We start from the raw sequence: 19,165 nt of genomic DNA, 5'->3' as shown, positions 1-19,165 counted from the left end.
TTGAATCCAGGAGGTGGAGGTTGCAGTGAGCTGAGATTATACCACTGCACTCCAGCCTGGGCAACAGAGTGAGACTCTGTCTCAAAAACAAAAATCAATCTCCAATGAATGAAAGTCAAATGTCTTCAGGAACATAAGATTTGGCAAGAAATCCAAGACATAGATTTTTCATTTGTATTTTAGAGGCTGATTTATGCCATCATTCACAGTAATAAAATATTGAAGAATGTATTAGAAGGCAGCCTATATGAGAATTCTACTACTTTGTTTTATTTTTGTGCAAGTCTGCAAAACTTCTGAATATATAGTCTTGTAATATGTATACTGTAGTAAACAGATTAAAATATTTACCACATATAGTGAACACACAGTAAACAATTTGATGTCTGCTATAATTATTCATATTTTATTAATTATATAAGCCTATATACATTCTTTATAGAACAATCATGATAGTCAGAAATATTAGTCTTACTCTCCGATTGTTTAATTTTCTTCTACCTGATTCAAAAAGATGGGATATAACTAATATCTCTAAGAAATATATAAAATAAAGTGCTACAAAGTCATTGGCTATATATAGAAAATTTTATCAAATAAGATGACATAGGTAAATAAAAGCACATCTAGCATAACACTTAACATCCAATGCTTTCTTTCATTTCCTTTGATGTAACTAAGTAGCACCTAGCTTGCAAACAAGTTACCATTTTCACTTTTTAAAAATATATATAACAACAAAATATATAATAATTGGGGGCTTTGCTTATGACTGTGTCATCAGTACATAATATAAATTGTAATTATGGGTATTTTTCAGAAAGAAAGTCTCTTTTATTGTTGTTTGTTTGCTTTTTGTTTCTACACACTTACTTTAGACAGGTCTAAAGTATACGCTAAAAAACGAAAATGCCAAGTGCATGGCTGTAGTTTTTATCCTATAACTGGCCACTAGATGGTGCCTTCTCCTCTGGAAAAAAAAAAACATATATTTTATATATATAATTTATAAAATTGTATTTGTAAAAAAAAAAGGCCCAAAATATATTTTTATATATTTATAAATATACATATGGCCCCCAAAAAACAAGGTTCTATTACTGAAGGAACGAAAAGGATGTCTGAATGAAGAAATGTAACCTTGCGTGAAGAAATACTCTTTCACCAAAATTATCTGAAATAACTTGGACCCTCTTTCTAAATTAGGAGTAAGTCACTGATTTTAATGTGAATTTTAGGACCCTCTGACATTTTAGAATGTTCCACTGGGTGGTGCACATGTGTGTGTAACAAGAAAAACACATAGCTCAGCATAAGTCATTTCAAAAATCTGACCCCAAAAATGTGACATTCAAGGTGTCACATTCAAATATTCTTGACATTTTATGCCACAGCCCGACATTTTTCATCATACCTCATTCCATATTAGTTCTTTCTAAATCTTTATAGAAGCAGGTTTAACATGATATTTGATTAATTATTAAGAACAATAATTATTTAACACTAATTATTCTCACTTGATGAAGCAGACTTATCATTAAAATAGCACTATACACTAAAAGATATTTTGCACTGCTGATTATAATCTGATCTCACTGTTCATGAATTGTAACAATTAAAATAAACCCCTGTATTTTCTAAAGCTAGTAGAGGTTGAAAAGAACATCAATTAAATTTACTATGTCATTGATCATAATGCCTTCAGGAAATAAATTTTAATATTTTAAGAAGAATAAAAAGGTACCAGAGCTCCTTGGCATTTTAGATACATCAGATACTCACATCTTCTATCAGAAGTTCTGATTCTGCATCTGACTTTCCTGGAAACCGGATCTTCATGTCCTTGAGAACAAATAAGGTCTGACTTGTTAGATCATCTTCTTGTTCTTTTGTTTTCAGTTGCCGCAAAGACTCACTCTTAAATTTGAAAGAATACAGATATTTGGAGGGGGTCTTATTTCATTGTGCCAGTATAATCTGAAAGATATTTCTAGGTAAAAATGATGCACTTTTAACTGAAAACAATAACAACGAAAAAGGAAGAAAATTTTTTTTACACTTGTGAATTCTTTGGATTAAATGGATACGAATCCCGAGTGTCTTTCACACTTCCACAAGGTTATACTTATTTAGCTCAAAGTACTAAAATAAAAATATAAATACTTAAAAGGACTTCCTGGTCCATTTCATTTGCTACATATACCTTAGGCAATTTTTCTTGATTAGAAAAAAAAATTCATTGTTACCAAGTGAAATTCACTCACTTATATTTCCTGACTTCCCTTTGGAAACACGATCCATACTAAATAAACAAATTAAATAAATCCTTAGTCTATGTGAAGGTAGTCGGAGCTATCTATTTGAGGATCTAAAAGTAAGCCTTCTTACAAACTAAATTCACTACTTTCTCAATACCAAATCTCTGGGATTCATGCTAACAAGGGAATACTATATGTTAATTTAACACACAGAACACATTATAAATAACATTGTACTTAAGTACTCTAAGGAGAATTTATCATTTTTTAACCTATTAATCAACTGTCCCATTAAGTAAAATTTTCCAAATTTCCTCAAATTTAAAGATAGACTGCATAATACACTGCAAAACCATACATTTCCTCAGGTAATTTTCAGTAATATTATCCTACTATATCAGCAAATAGAAAATAAAATAATGCTATTCTCAGTGTTCATCTTTGAGTTCTGTGATAGAGTGAAGTCTGCACTTTTTAAGAGTCATACTAAATTGTAGGCTAAAGTAGGTGAATAATCGAAATTTCAAGAGGTCATGAGTTGAATTATGGAAAGGATCTGAGGTTCAGTCTGTCCTCCTCTCATCTGATCCCCTTTGCCTGAGTACAGAGCTCCCTGTAATCTTGAAAGAGCAAAGCAGACGACCTACCACTTGAGAGTTGGTAGAGCAGGCATCATTACTGTGAGGCAGATGCCTCACGTAGGAGGAAGCACGGTTTAAGGAATGTGACCGAGATGCAGAAGTTGGCCGTGACACAGATATCATTTGTTGAGCAGAAAATGGGCGAGTGTCCCCACTGGAAGGTGATTGAGCAGAGATGGACCGAGGGCAGCTGACTGAACGTCTTATGGAGCCTATCAGTGATGGAGAAGAGGGATACTACAGTAGCAGTATTAATACAAGTTTTTCACTGTATGAAGTCTATATAAACTAAAGATTATAGCAGCTAGTAGTAAAATGGCAATAAATGTCAAAGTATAGGCATCATCATGAGAATATGAGTTTGGAATACATTTTTCAACAACAGTGAACTTGTTGCAGAAAAACCCCTGTAATGTATAAAAAATGGCCCTTGGGGGAATAATACTATCAATAATCCTTCAATGTTATATCCTCAAAACATGAGACAAGAGAAACAGAAGAAAGGAAAATTAACATTTATGGAGCACCTTCTATAAGCCAGGCATTGTGCTAAGTGCTACACTTTTATCTTAGTCCTCATGGAAACCCTCTGAAGTAGGGATCTCCATTGCCCAGAGGCTTAGAGAAAGAACTTTTTCAAGGTCATAAAGCAAGAAAGTGGTCAAGATCAGGTTTCAATCCTGACCCTACGTAATTCCAGTGTCTTCCCTTTTTCTATAATACCATGATGCTATCCACTATCCCTTGAGATTTGACTGGTCACTCACAAGAATCTGTGTATAGGTTAGAGATTGAACATTTTACAGCAAGATTCATAGGGAGGGCTGGAAATGAACATAGAGAGTGTACAGGCTAAATAGGTTAAGTTATAGAATTTAGAACCCATGAGAAAAAAAAAACAGTAATAAAACAAAAGAAAAATATACAGATTATCCTAACGGAGTTTAAATACAGAATTGGTTACTATAAAGAGTAGTACTGAACAGAGAGTATTCTAATTCACAAGAGTAAATAATTTTTTTAAGTAGGTTAAATTCCAATAGAAAAAGACTTAAGTGAAGAAAAAAATGTATGGATCTATAGGGTTGTTATCAGAACAAATATCTAAGAGAAACCATAAAATATCTTCCCCAATGCATATTAAGAACACCTAATAAAGAAAACCAACTGTTCCAGATAAATTTTGACTCCTGACACAGAGAAATAGATCATCACTCAATACTATCAATATTTTTATTGTTTTTCAGTTCCTATGGTCTATATATCCTCTGTTCTGTATTCTTTCTCTGCTTGGGGAATATATCTTCATTAATTAAATAATTTGGTAAAATTCACATGAAGCCAGGTTGAATACCCAAATATTTCTCTTCATTAGCTGTTGAAAAAAAATTTAAACCTTTATAAAGGGAATAGACATAAGCCTTATATTTAGGGATGTACTTCTAAATTAAATTTTGGAGAGTACAAAAAGGTATACTTATTTAAGCTATAAAAGATTAAAAAAAACTTATTTTTGTTCCAATGATTAACTTCCTTCTGAACCTGAAACTGTCACCACTTTTCAAAATGACACTGCTTCTATGTTTCTAGAGAAGGGCTATGTGAGGAACATACCACCAGTCAATCTTTTTTTTTTTTTTTTAACAAAGAACTGCACATATTTAATGTGCACCAAGAGCAAACTTATACTAAGAAAATACCCAAGGCATGTGCTAGTAACTGCACTGTAGTCCTACTCCCTTTGAGGGGTTATGGTAATGGTTTGGTTGTATATAACCTGATCACCGGGCAGAAGGAAAATATCCTTTGTCTTGAATCATCACAGATTACTTTTTTTTTCTTTTTTTTTTTTTTGCCTACACATGCTAGAAATTCAGATAGAATAACTAAGTAGCTAGACATGCCAATGATGTTTGGGTAGGTTCACAAAAAATCTTTGTAACTTGCATATCCCTTTGAAGCTGAAATAAGTTTGAATTTTTCAAACTATATACAAGAGAAAGTGTTACACATAATCTGGATATTGTCCTTGATCAACAGCATCACTCTGAAGACAAAACTCAAGTAGGATTTGTCGCTGAAATGTTCCTTAACGTAAGATTAAAGAAAGAATAAACACAAAGTGAAAGACTTGTTACAATTCCTCGTGAATATAAAAATAAAATATGACTAATAAAAAAGACATGTAATTAAATTAGGCTAGATTTCAAATGAAAATTCATACTTAAAAATATTTTAAAAATCTGTATATTTTAGTGCACTATTGTCTGATATCAATTTGTTAACCTATTGGTCTGAGAACAAAGAAAAATCTTAGAGCTATAAGAATGTTAGCAAATTTTTCTCTAACCTGTCCTCATCCCCCATCAGTTCACGCCATTAGGGAGGTACACATCAGCTAATAGGAAAGGGAATTAAAAACTGACCAAATTTGGGCATAAAAACATCAGCTTCTAAAACCAACACAGAGCCATACTTACACAAATACACACTGAAAGTATTTAAGGAATCCTTCAGAAAAAAGGAAGCAAATGATGAAATAGCTTACAAACTGTGTAACAGGTGCTCAATAAACATTTCTTAAATGAATGAGTAAATAAATAAATGAAATGGAACACAATACATTAATTCCCCTCCAAAGACATAAACCCTGAAAGATATGAAGTAGTAGCACATTTCTTTAGAGAATAACATATAAACAAAGACCATTCCTCTAAAAGCTTCATCTATTGGTTCTTTATTCCTCATGCATTTTGCCGTAAGTGTTTAAGGCCAGTTTTAAAATATCCACATTATCAGGGAAGTTAACGTATTAAATACATTGCTGAGGGTAAAAAGGGCTCACAATTGTGTCCACTGCATTATTGAGCTGGTTCCTTTAGTGGAACCCTAGGACAGTGGAGCACGAGGCAAATAGAGATATGAGAGACAAGGGTTCAGAAAAGTCCTGGACTGGAGGCAGCATCAGGAAGGGGTTTTCCAGCTGAATCTAGGCAAATAGCAATCCCACACTGGACATTTGGGGATGAAAGAAAAATCACAGACACAATATTGCACATTTGGAATTGAAGAATAAATGAAAGAAGAGACAAAGGAAGAGAGAGAGAATGTAAAAAGAAATACAGACAGAAGGAGAGAAAAGGAAGCAGAAAAGGAAGGAGATGGAGCAGCTGGTTGGCTGCTCTCCTAAGTAGTTCCTATGCATCATAAGCCCTGACTTAAGTACTCACCCGTGATAAAAATGGGAGGGAACAAAACTCCAACTATTTCACAATTATGTAACTTACAGATACATTCAAGTCCAATGCCTAGGGATATACATACTTTTTGAAAAATATATAAGTGATAGTATAAAACAAAGTGAGTGAAAGAAGTAGAGAGGCAGAAATTGAATGAGAGAGAATATATCGGCTTAAGAGACACATAATCATCAGATCAGCCATGAGGCACATTTTATAAAACCCAGGCAAAAATCTGGCACCCAACAAAAACGATGAAATATAGAAGAATAGATCCTTAATCCAGCCCTTTCGTTTTCTATTTGCAGATCTTGAAAGGGATTAAGGGATGTGCCCGAGTCTGCTTAGCGAAGGAAGTGGGATGGAATCCAGGTCTCCTCACACACGACAGGGTTCATTTGGCCCAAGGACCTTTTACTGAGTTTAATAATTTCAGTTCCATAATTCTTTATATAACATCTAAATTAGAAGAAATTGACTTACTGGGTTGTTGAATTAATTTGTAGTGGTTGGAGGGTTTAAGATTATATGTAACTTGCTTTTCTCTTTTCTTATTTTGGTACTCTTCTTTTTCATTTTCGTCAGATTCTGAAGAGCTGCTGCTACTATCATAACTGCTGTCACTGCTGCAGTATTTCGGTCTTTTCATTATCTCAGTACTCTCAGGCATAGAACACAGAGGCTAAAAAAGACGGAAATGTGTTATTTTGTTAGAATTCTTAAAAAAGGTTTATTTATATGATTAGTTACTATTTTTAATTTCCCCCTATGCTTGCTGCTTTTTACTGAAGGTTGAGAATCCCCCCAAATACTATTGCTGCCATGCTGCTTAGCCTACAGTGCTATGCATTGATTGTCGTTTCTGCAAAATATTCTTTCTTAAATGATATAGTCATGATGAGGAATATGTTGTTCCTACATGATTGGAATAAAGGGCCAGAGTATCCATAAACAAAGAATAACAAAATAAAGGGAAAATATTTGAGATAAAAATATAAAAATAAGAAATATAATCAGCTTTTTTCATTCCATAAGAAAGATTACTCATCAAGACTCAGAGATCTACCTTTGTCGTATCATTAACGTTCAGAGTTACTCAATAAATGTGTATGCATGTGCACGCGCAAGTGCATCTGTGTGTATGTGTGTGGTGTGTGTGTGTCTGTGTTTGTGTGTGTGAGGGGTGGGAGGAGAAAGAGAGACAAAAAGGATAAAGAGAATAGGAATACTAAAACATTGCCTGTGAGCCTATCCATTCAGACAATATGCAGCAAGAAGTTAGGTATCCCTTACATGACTAACTGGCTGTGGATATTTATAAAAATAAAATTTTTAGTTAACTGTCCACTTTCCAAACTGCTCAAGAACAACTGATGTATTTTCTCAGAGTATTCCTAACTCTGGCATGTAGCTTCTGGCCATAATAGAGTGACATAACTTTTCATTGCCCATGCTACATTTTAAAAATTAATAATATAATATGAAGATCAGTATGGGTAAATTTTCATGGGGGAAGGATAAATTCCTCTAACAGAGAATGGAAAATCTGTAAAGATTGAAAATGCCATGCTGTTACGTGTTACCATCCCTATTAGAATCACTTGTTTCTAGTCCTCCCAATCAATGTGTTTCCAATGATGCCAGCTGAAGGAATAGAAGGAAAGGGACGTGGGACAGCTTCACATCAGAAAGAATGTGCATAACCAAGAACAAGACAGTTTTATAACTCAGTCATTCTAAGAGACTATTTATTACACACACCATATGCCTCCCATTCCTGATGGGAGAGGTTCCTTCAGTTGTATACTAGTTGCTTGTTTTCTGTTAAATCAAACAAAAATGTTTTGATGTTAGCATACACTATAATGAAATCCTTGGATAGCATGGGGATTTCACTGAAAGAAGGTATACCCTCTAGTGTAACAGTGTAGAATAAAAATAAAGACAGAAATAGCATTTCATGAAGTGCCTGGAATACAGAGTGAGCCAAAAAGCATGATCTTCTTAAATTTACAGTCTTTGCAAAGGATGAAAAATAACCAAAGCAGGAAAGTAGTTTAATTCACTAAGGTACCAACTTGTGTTTAAAAGCATGTGCTCCTTCTGATGGTCTAATATTTACTAAGTACTGACAATGTTCAAAGAGATATGCATAAAAACATTTACCAGTAACACAATCATCAAACATTTTGACAATCTTGGGGAATATGAATTCTAGAGGAAGGTTGTTTCCTCAGAAGTTTAGCATACCCAGAAGAAACAGTGGCACAATCAGGCTTGCTAGTAGTGCCTTCCTTCATGTAGCAAACAGCTTTAAGTGTTCTTAAAGAGCTTGACTACATAATGAGTTATTCGACCCTATAAAGAATCACAAGGGGAAACGTACAGCTGAGACTCTGTGTCTTATATGCACTTGGGACTTTTTGACCAACACACTGTTCAAGCAATAATTAACTAGCAGTCACAGCAACAGAAACTCTAAATAGTGTCTTAACTACAAAATGGAATTTGTAAACTGGCATTGAGTTATGGCACAACCATACTACTTATTTTTTATGTCCAATTTTATTATGAAGTAGGCTATATACAAAAAATGTATAAATATATGAAGAATAAACACCCACATGCCTATCACCCAGCTTAATAAAAAGAACATTGCTAATATTTTACTGCAATTACTTTTGCACCAACCTAATACTTTATGTGATATTTATTATTTATGTAGCTAATGTTTCTTAGATTCTCAAATTGGTGAAAAGTTATTATTTCTCCTACTACAAGTACCAGTTTTATTTAACTTTGATTATCTCCAATTATTCTTCTACCAGTAAAGACACTGGAAATCAATGTTTGGTGTGTGATATCATCCCTCTAAAAAGGAACGGCTGTCTTGAAGTTTGGCTCAACTTTGAACCCTTGGTAAACAACATAAAATTAAAAGTTATAAAGATTCTTCTACTTCAGACTGATTATGCAGACTTCAACAATTTGAAATATAGCTGGCTTTAACAACTACAGGAAACATCTAGTTCATTTCAACAAATACATTGTTAGTTTCCACTACTTGCCTAGAATGAAAGGGATTGAACAAATCAGACAAAGTGAATTCTTCTTCCTCCCAAGAGGTTATAGTTTTGTTTGGATGACAAGCCTTATATAAATGAAACCCAGGAAAATATAAGACAATATAAAGCTGTCTCAAGGCTTCTGCATTTGCCATTCTGCCAGAAATGTTGTGCCTCCAGGATATCTCATGTCTGATTTGCTGAATAGCAATAATTAATATACAAAGCTTAGAAACTTCCCAGTGTTTCCCAAAGTGATGCCATGACTCATGCAAGTATTCACTTTTACAGATACTCTAAAATATATTTCTTCCAAAGGAAGTATCAGTGACATATTCTACAATGCCTCAATATAGAGCACATAATTCAGAACAGTCTCTGACATCCAAGATCTCCACCAGATAAGTATCTTATCTCTTAACCAGGCTCACCTGTATCATTTCACTATCCAAGAACCTTCCACTTGAGTCATACCAAACTTTTCATGTTTCTACAACATTCTATACAGTATCATAACTCCATATCTTTGCCTTTAATGTTCTGTCTACCTAAATGTTCTTCCACCTCTCTCTCTCTCTTTTTTTTTTTTTTTTTTTTTGTGAGACAGAGTCTTGCTCCGTTGCCAGGCCAGAGTGCAGTGGCACAATCTTGGCTCATTGCAACCTCCACCTCCCAGGTTCAAGCGATTCTCCTGCTTCAGCCTCCCAAGTAGCTGGGACTACAAGCGCACGCCACCACGCCCAGCTAATTTTTGTATTTTTAGTAGAGACGGGGTTTCACTATGCTGGCCAGGATTGTCTCAATCTCTTGACCTCATGATCCGCCTGCCTTGGCCTCCCAAAGTGCTGGGATTAGAGGCGTGAGCCACCGTGCCCTGCCTCTTCCACCTCTCTTAATGCTTAGAGCACTACTCATTTTTCAAGATCCAGTTCTAATAGCACTACCTTTCTGAAGCCATCCACATGCTGCCAATCCCTTTCTTCTCTATGTTGCTGTAGCACTTTACACTCCCTTTATTATAGTACTTGCCACATTACTCCCTGGTTTTTTATTTACCTGTCTGCTCTTCTACTAGCCAATGAGATTCTTATGGATATATTTAACAAATTGAACTAATGGATTTTGAGAACCTACTGTGTGTCACACACTGGCTAGGTTCTAAGGATGTAAAGATGAAAATCTACTTGCTACCCTCAGGAACTTGCAACTTCATACTGAGGCAAACATGCAAATAATTACTTGTCACAACTGCTCTATAAAAGTGTTATTTATGGAACAGCAGGAGAAAGAAAGAAGGGAACGTCTAAGCCTAACTGGGGAAATGAGGGAAGGTTTCACACAAGCAACAGCGGTTCAGCTGAAATAGGAAGGAGCCTCAAACAAGTCAATGACTTTTTTTTTTTTAGTAGGAAGACATTTCAGAAGCATGGAAAAGCATGAAAATATGATAGAACAACGCTGGAGGCATCACACTACCTGACTTCAAACTATACTACAAGGCTACAGTAACCAAAACAGCATGGTACTGGTACCAAAACAGAGACATAGACCAATGGAACAGAACAGAGCCCTCAGAAATAACACCGCATGTCTACAACTATCTGATCTTTGACAAACCTGACAAAAACAAGAAATGGGGAAAGGATTCCCTATTTAATAAATGGTGCTGGGAAAACTGGCTAGCCATATGTAGAAAGCTGAAACTGGATCCCTTCCTTACACCTTATACAAAAATTAATTCAAGATGGATTAAAGATTTAAATGTTAGACCTAAAACCATAAAAACCCTAGAAGAAAACCTAGGCAATACCATTCAGGACAAAGGCATGGGCAGGGACTTCATGTCTAAAACACCAAAAGCAATGGCAACAGGAGCCAAAATTGACAAATGGGATCTAATTAAACTAAAGAGCTTCTGCACGCAAAAGAAACTACCATCAGAGTGAACAGGCAACCTACAGAATGGGAGAAAATTTTTGCAATCTACTCATCTGACAAAGGGCTAATATCCAGAATCTACAATGAACTCAAACAAATTTACAAGGAAAAAAAAACAACCCCATCAACAAGTGGGCAAAGGATATGAACAGACACTTCTCAAAAGAAGACATTTATGCAGTCAAAAGACACATGAAAAAATGCTCATCATCGCTGGCCATCAGAGAAATGCAAATCAAAACCATAATGAGATACCATCTCACACCAGTTAGAATGGCAATCATTAAAAAGTCAGGAAATAACAGGTGCTGGAGAGGATGTGGAGAAATAGGAACACTTTTACACTGTTGGTGGGACTGTAAACTAGTTCAACCCTTGTGGAAGTCAGTGTGGCGATTCCTCAGGGATCTAGAACTAGAAATACCATTTGACCCAGCCATCCCATTACTGGGTATATCCCCAAAGGATTATAAATCATGCTGCTATAAAGACACATGCACATGTATGTTTATTGCGGCACTATTCACAATAGCAAAGACTTGGAACCAACCCAAATGTCCAACAATGATAGACTGGATTAAGAAAATGTGGCACATATACACCATGGAATACTACACAGCCATAAAAAATGATGAGTTCATGTCCTTTGTAGGGACATGGATGAAGCTGGAAACCATCATTCTCAGCAAACTATCGCAAGGACAAAAAACCAAACACCACATGTGTCTCACTCATAGGTGGGAATTGAACAATGAGAACACATGGACACAGGAAGGGGAACATCATACACTGGGGCCTGTTGTGGGGTGGGGGGAGGGGGGAGGGATAGCATTAGGAGAAATACCTAATGGTAAATGACGAGTTAATGGGTGCAGCACACCAACATGGCACATGTATACATATGTAACAAACCTGCACGTTGTGCACATGTACCCTAAAACTTAAAGTATAATTTTAAAAAAAAGAAAATATGATAGAAGACGAAGCGTCTAAGGACAAAGAGATAGCATAGTAATTCTGAAATATAAACAGAATAGAATGAAAAAAAAATCCAAGGTTTTTCTAATTCAACTCTTTCCTACTCTACTAGTAAGAACTTTGACATATATCAGAAGAACAGCACTGGACGCAGTGGCTCATGCCTATAATCCCAGCACTTTGGTAGGCCAAGGCAGGAGGATCGCCTGAAACCAGGAGTTCAAGACTGGCCTTGACAACACAGTGAGACACCATCTCTTTAAAAAAAAAGAAGAAGAAGAATTTTTTTTTAATTAGCCAGGCATGGTGGCATGTGCCTGTAATCCCAGCTACTCAGGAGGCTGAGGCAGGAGGATCACTTGAGCCCAGGAGTGTGAGGCTACAGTGAGGTATGAACATACCACTGGACTTTAACCTGGATGAGAGTGACACCCTGTATCAAAAAAAAAAAAAAAAAAAGGAGAACATGTAGATGTCACTTACATGACAGCTTTCTACTTATTTCTAGGAATTACACCTATTTTAACTAAAACAAAATCAATGTTGCTAGGTCAGCAAAAGATGGGGCTTCTAACTAGGGTCTCTAGATTTCATGATTCACCTTATTTATAATGTTATCCATTTATTTGATAATTATCTGTCTAGAGGTATGAGGCAAACTTTATACATAGTTTAGAATAAGAGTACTAGCTCTGGGTCCCTTTTGGCCCTGACTCACGGTCTTTTCACTGACATCAGGAAAATAACCAAAATGACGAATGAAACTAATAAAACAAAACAAACTCCTGAGTGTAAGGTATCATCATCTTCCAAACTCTACCTGCACTGGGCACACAGTCCCTGTGGTTCCTTTTTTAAAGCAGCACCAGTCTTTCTTATAGTGAGAAGTATCAAAGGCTAGTAGCATCTACTTTGATAAATAAGGAAGGTAGAGATATACTGCACCTTTGGTCCTCGAATCTTGGTAGTTTTTCCCATCAACTTTTCATCATCAATTTCACATTGCTCCAGAAGATCCAAAATATCTTCCTCCTTCAAAAAATATTCTAATTAAAATTACAACTACTAATGGACTCTAGAATTTTTCCAAGTTGATTAATCTCCACAAAATAATGCAGAGCAAGGATTCCTGAAATTATTTAGTGAAGATTGCTCAGAAAAAAGGAGAAATATTAAAGGGTCACGGCAAATTCTCTTGAAACTTTCACTAAACTCTGGCATTATAATTAGTACATAGCCAAAATCTATTCTGTATTAATTACCCTAAACAAATGTATCTTTATAGTACAGTATAGTATTAAAATCTTAGAGTATAATACTTCAATAAATTAGCTCATTGGACACTAAAATTTCTGGAAAGTTCATGCTGTTTTCCAGATTTCAAGTTTATGAATCATTCTATAAAGATTAGTGCAAAATGAAATTAAACCGCCAGACAGAAAACTGATAAATGGACTAACAGTTTCACTTAGAAACATTCTAATGTGAGTATTTGCTGACTGGGCACTATTTAATGAAACTCTTTCAAAATTTTAATGATTGCACAAAAGTATTTTTAGAACTTTATAAAGGTTTTCATTCTATAGTCATCAAAGGTAGCAAAAAGCCACAAGTACCCTAACACCTTTCCTGTGTTCTTCTAGAGTCATATTCTGAATCAAAAGGAAATTTTATAAAAGCATATACCCCAGCGGATATTAGGCAAGCCAGAACAATACGAGTATAATAGCTACACTGAAAGAGGTATAATCAACTGTATCATTGAGTTATTTAAGAAAGGATTCTAGAAAAGGTTTTTGAAGAAACTAGAAATCTCACTGTGCAGTAGAAATGTGTAAAGTAAGTTATTCTTTGTCCCAATCTAAGGAAATTTAGCTATTGAAATCCCAAAATACTCTTATTATACATTTTTTATTAAATAATAATCTTACAATGAATTCCATGGATAACAGTACAATATAGCCAAAAAGAAACTCAAGGAGTTCTGCTTCTATTTAGGAGAAACATAACGGATAATACTTTCATCATAACAGCCAGAAAAGGCCAGATAAACTAAACAATCACATTTTCTAAAACATCAGAAAGCTTTACTTTGGGTAAAAAGTAATGTAAAGAAACTAAATTCCAAAGAGGAACAAGTTCTTCCTAGGTGAGCAGAGATGAGTGGCCATTTTCTTCTTTGGGGTCATCTGTCATGTCTGGACATATGTAGGCAGAGATCAGGTCTAAAATAGAGAGCTCCTACTAGGATAAAAAGAATCTTCTTGAAATGCTCCCTTTTAGAATCCTGAGCTACTATATTGAGAGGTCTGACTACCCGGCTGAGAGACTGTGTAGGGAGGAAGAGATACCAGCCAGCTCCCAGATGTTCCAGCTATCTTATCTGACACACCAGACATGTGAGTGAAGCTACCCTGGATTTCTAGCCCCAGCTGGGCATTCAGATGTATGCTACTATATGATTCACTCCAGAAAAGACAAGCAGAAGAACCACTCAACTGTGCCCAGCCACGATTGCAGAGTAATGAGCAAATAAATGAAGTGGTTTGTTATGCTGTAATAGAAAACTGATAGACCTTTTACTAAGGTGTACAGATTAGAGTGTGTGTGTGTGTGTGTGTGTGTGTGTGTGTGTTTCATTTAATTCCTCTCATATGCCAGACCTACATAGCATCAAGAAAAAGTATTATATAATGTTTGTTATAATCCAAAAAATAAGAATGCTACAAACCACTAGGTTAATTCCATGGGTTTCTTTATCCAGTTACATATACACATCTATGTAAGAAGACATGTTATTATAATATATTGATATTACAACATAATATCACAATCCTCTACTCCATAATTTGTCTTGGTAGATATCTTATTTATGAAGTTGGTTCATTATGAAATGTTACCAACTGTTAAAATAAAAAGCTTGGGGAAAGCATATCTTAAAAGTAAAATGTTTTTATATGTCGGACCAAGGTGGCTTGTCTGTAAAGACATATTATTTAGCTTTATTCTTTTTTCTCTATATAAACATTCATTTTCTTACCTTCATCCTTTTCAAAGGATTATTCAACTCTCGCTGGAATGAAGCTGCTCTTCCTGAAAGGAAGGTCTGAAAGGCAACGGCTAACAAATTTTCATACTTTTCAAGTAGTGCTTTATCTTCAGGAGGATAAATTCGTCTATAACAAAATCAGATAAACCAATTTTTTAAAAAGAAGCTGTCGTAGCTCAACAGTTAACATCAACTCCATAGATAATCCTTGACCACCTATTCTATACTAGTCACATTGCCAGGTATAAGCATTTCTATACTGATTAGTGCAAAATAATATTAAATATTAAACCTCCAGACAGAAAACTGATAACTGGCCTAATAGATTCACTTAGTAACCTTCTAATCTATTTGCTGACTGAGCACTAATTAATGAAATTCTTTCAAAACTTTAATGATTGCACAAGAGTATTTTTAGAACTTTATGAAGGTTTTCAGTCTATTCATTAATAGTGGCACAAATCCACAAATAAAGTTTATCTAGAGAATTAGCATTAAACAATGCAGTTCCAGAAGGTACAGTATAAGGGTTTAGTTGGGGGGAAATGGTTGGGAAAAAATGGTGATTGGGCAAATTGGAGACATATTGAACTTTATAGGAGAGTGTTCAGGTAATAAGGGATACTGCAGGAGTTTTTTTACTTAGTGTGGTTATTGAAGTATACAAAAATGTAGGCAGTGGTTCTGATGATCTCTTTTGTAGTGATGGAATTTGCCTCTCTAGTAGAGAGAAGTGGGTAGAGGTAGAGTGGGAGGAATGTGTTCTCATCACTACTGTTGATGGTGTTAAGGCCATGAAAGAACATCTTACCATGAGTGCAAAAACGCCCTCACACATTCCTTTATCCTGCTCAGGCAATGTCAAAAGTTGGAAAGTGGGCAATCTTTCCAAGAACACAATGAGCTGGGTGGGGTGGGGGGGTTTGAATCTGTCAAGGGTGATATTGTGGAAGGGTTCCAGTTTAACACAGCCCACATCCCTCTCCACTGTCTCATACCTAACTCCTTCAAACATTTTCATTATTTGCCTAGTTCCTGAAAAAGTACAGTAACCACCATGGATTGGCAGGAAGAATACCAAGAGACCTGAATTCTGACTTTTTTTAAAAGACCACATTATAACTAAATACAGTCACAGGATAACGGGGGGTTAAAAAGACCTCCTACAACCACCCAGAGGCTGGCTAGCAGGAGCGCTATCAAGGCTGAACCGTCTCCTTGCTGACTACCTTTCTTTCTAAAAGACAGTAAGCAAAAAGCACTTGCTTGGAATGAAAGAAAAATGCTTAAAATAAGCACACAAGATTAAAACATGAAGAATCATTGCTTTGATACTTCATTTTTTCAATCTATACAAAAATAGCAGCACAGTTACCTATAATTCCCCATATGTCGATTTTCATGTTCTTCTCGTGAGATCTGCTTTCGTACTTGAGCGAGTCTCTCTTTCTGGAAATGAGAAAAACTTTACAAATAAAATCCGACAAGTGAATTATGCAATTTAAATTGTGGGTACTTTCTTAAAACTTTCATACCAACTCTTCTTTCCGCCTCTCCAACTGGTGTCTCTGCTGTTCCCAGTCTGAGGAGCCTGGTAAGAGCCTTTTAATTGAATTTTGACCATAGAGCCTCCTTTGAGCCTCAGCTTTTTGTTTGGCCAAGTTTCTCCTTTTGTCACTGGTCCTAAAATATAAAACATAAGACCATATTCTAGAACTCGAACAAGTTCTGATCTTAACCCTGTGAGGAGAATTTGCAGAACAGGAGACATAGTGAAGCTCAGAATCAATGTTTATTAAACTTATATATTCACTTACATTATATTCATCTAACCATACCTCAAATATAGCACTCTGGCAATAGATATGGTAAACAGAAATTCTGAAGATACAGAGACAAAATGGAAACAGTGTATGTTTTAGAGGATCAGAGACACCTAGTTTCACATTTTGCCCCAACAATTTACCACTATAGAATCTTGGGCTGGTCACTTACCTGCCTAGTTTGGATATAGTTTCCCCGTCTAACATGTCAGCAATACTGTTTCCTCCTTGAGTTCTTATAAGATTAATTTGTGGTAACATTAATAGGTACTTAATATGTAATGGTTCTCTTCTCCTTCTTCAACCCATTTCCATTTATACTGACCACTCTTTAATACATTTTCATTTCTGACCGAAATCTCAGCCTAACAATCATCATTTATTTGGAAACATCTGCATAGTCCTTCCCATTTTTTACTCAATTATGAAAATTTACTTATAACTCTCTGATTTTTAAGGAAAAGTCCTGTTTTGGGATTATTTGCCTCTAAACCACTTTCTCTCTCTTCCCTGCCACGTAGCTGGTGAAATAACACAAGCCTGAGGATTTTTCTCTCCAACCCCTCCAACTTAAACTCTACCATACCATCATTGAAAGACCTAGCAGGAACAGGGTGTACTCCAAGAAAAAAGGAAAAGCAAGGCCAATTCTGCCCCCACCTTTAGGGGAAACAAACAAACAAACAAACAAAAACAAAAAACAAAAACAAAACAGAAAGTTCTATCCTTAAGCTTACATTTCCATGCTTCTATTGTCATTAGGCTGGTAGGGCCCAGATAAGAGTGTAAACCAAAGGAAAGGAGACAAGAAGGCCATTTGGCTAGCTTCTAGTACAGAGGTAAGAGAAGTGCTTACGTTTACATATTGCCTCATTTAATTCATCATGAGATTGCATTAAGAATATGAGTCCAAGGCCCTAAACAATAAAGAGAGTTCTTTTGCCTCAGGTATGTACCATCACAACTTGACCTTGCAGGAATGTTAGGAAACTGATCCATTCTCTTTCATAACAACATTCAGGCTTGAGTGGCAAGAGGTCAACAGGTGGTCAGATAAAAGGAATAATTTGAGAAAATAAATAAACACATCCAGAAAACTGCAAGTCATTCAGGATTACTGGAGCTCTGGGTGAATGCAAGAAACTCAGCTTCTCACATGGACTTGAATACTAGGTTATTGAGCCTCAAATTTAACTTTACACAATGAAGGAGGACATAAATTTTTTAAAAGAGGGCATAATTATATTTGTAAATGTTAAAGATTATGCTCTTGGCAGTATATACAGTGGCTTAGAAGTAGATGAGAAAAGAAGCAAGAAGTTAAGATGAGATGCTATTTCATTAACAAATATAAAGTATGAGGGCTTGGAACAGGGGAGCAACAAAGGGATTAGAGAAAAAGGGTAAGTTTAGAGTAATATTTTGGAGGAAGAATGGATATGCTCTGGTGACTAATTCAATATGAAGAATAAGAAAGAGAGATGAACTTGTGATGACACCAAGACTTCTGATTTTAGTGAGTCCACTGGCATTTTCAGTGATGAATACAAATTTGGCTCTGAGTTTCCCTAATTAAGGGTAAAGGAAATGCCATGGTTTAGGTAACTCTTTAACTTTTGATTTTTTTTTCATTTTATTATATCTAGAGCAATCATTTTATCATTCTATCATATATCAATGAATATATTATCATATATCCATTTAAAATGGATAAAATTTGTCCATTTTATCTAGAATGATCATTTCCATATAGCATTCAGTTTAAAAGAAAAAGAAGACAGGAAAAGGAAATAGAAATGAAAAGAGGAATAGAGAGGAACAAAGACTAAACAATCCACAAGAGAAAAAAATAGAGGAAGCAAAAAAAGGGAATGAAAAACTAAGAGGAAGTGAAAATAAAGAAAGATGAGATGATATGATGAGTATTCTATGAAAGAAATAAACACAGATCTATATGAATATCTACAGCAAACAAAACACTCATAGACAAGGATACTTATACACAAACAGTTTGAACACACACAAAGAAGAATAACAAAAATAAGCACACAGAAGTTCCTTCAGACACATTAAGAAACAAAGAAAATCCAACTACCCTGAGACATTTTTTTGTATAAAGGAATGTTCCCACTTTCTGGCCCTTAGGAATACTGTCATTCTAAAAACTATTTGCA

The 19,165-nt window shown here is 35.3% G+C and overlaps 1 protein-coding gene across 3 annotated transcripts in view; it reads right to left on the bottom strand.

The window, feature by feature from the left end:
- The window catches only part of TTLL7 (tubulin tyrosine ligase like 7), a 129,337-nt gene that overhangs the window by 32,888 nt on the left and 77,284 nt on the right, over positions 1-19,165 (bottom strand). For all 3 annotated transcript variants that reach the window (XM_024234439.3, XM_024234456.3, XM_024234446.3), the window contains 7 exons: positions 16,704-16,851; positions 16,544-16,617; positions 15,160-15,295; positions 13,065-13,151; positions 6,622-6,820; positions 2,906-3,111; positions 1,783-1,917 (listed from right to left, as the gene is read on the bottom strand). In XM_024234439.3, the coding sequence (XP_024090207.1) occupies positions 1,783-1,917; positions 2,906-3,111; positions 6,622-6,820; positions 13,065-13,151; positions 15,160-15,295; positions 16,544-16,617; positions 16,704-16,851 (985 nt within the window). The remainder of the gene's footprint in view (positions 1-1,782; positions 1,918-2,905; positions 3,112-6,621; positions 6,821-13,064; positions 13,152-15,159; positions 15,296-16,543; positions 16,618-16,703; positions 16,852-19,165) is intronic.

The sequence above is a fragment of the Pongo abelii genome, chromosome 1 (assembly GCF_028885655.2).
Source record: "Pongo abelii isolate AG06213 chromosome 1, NHGRI_mPonAbe1-v2.0_pri, whole genome shotgun sequence".
NCBI classification, from domain to species: Eukaryota; Metazoa; Chordata; class Mammalia; order Primates; family Hominidae; genus Pongo; species Pongo abelii.
Note: the sequence above shows the minus strand (reverse complement) of the source record. Positions and strands in the feature narration are given on the sequence as shown.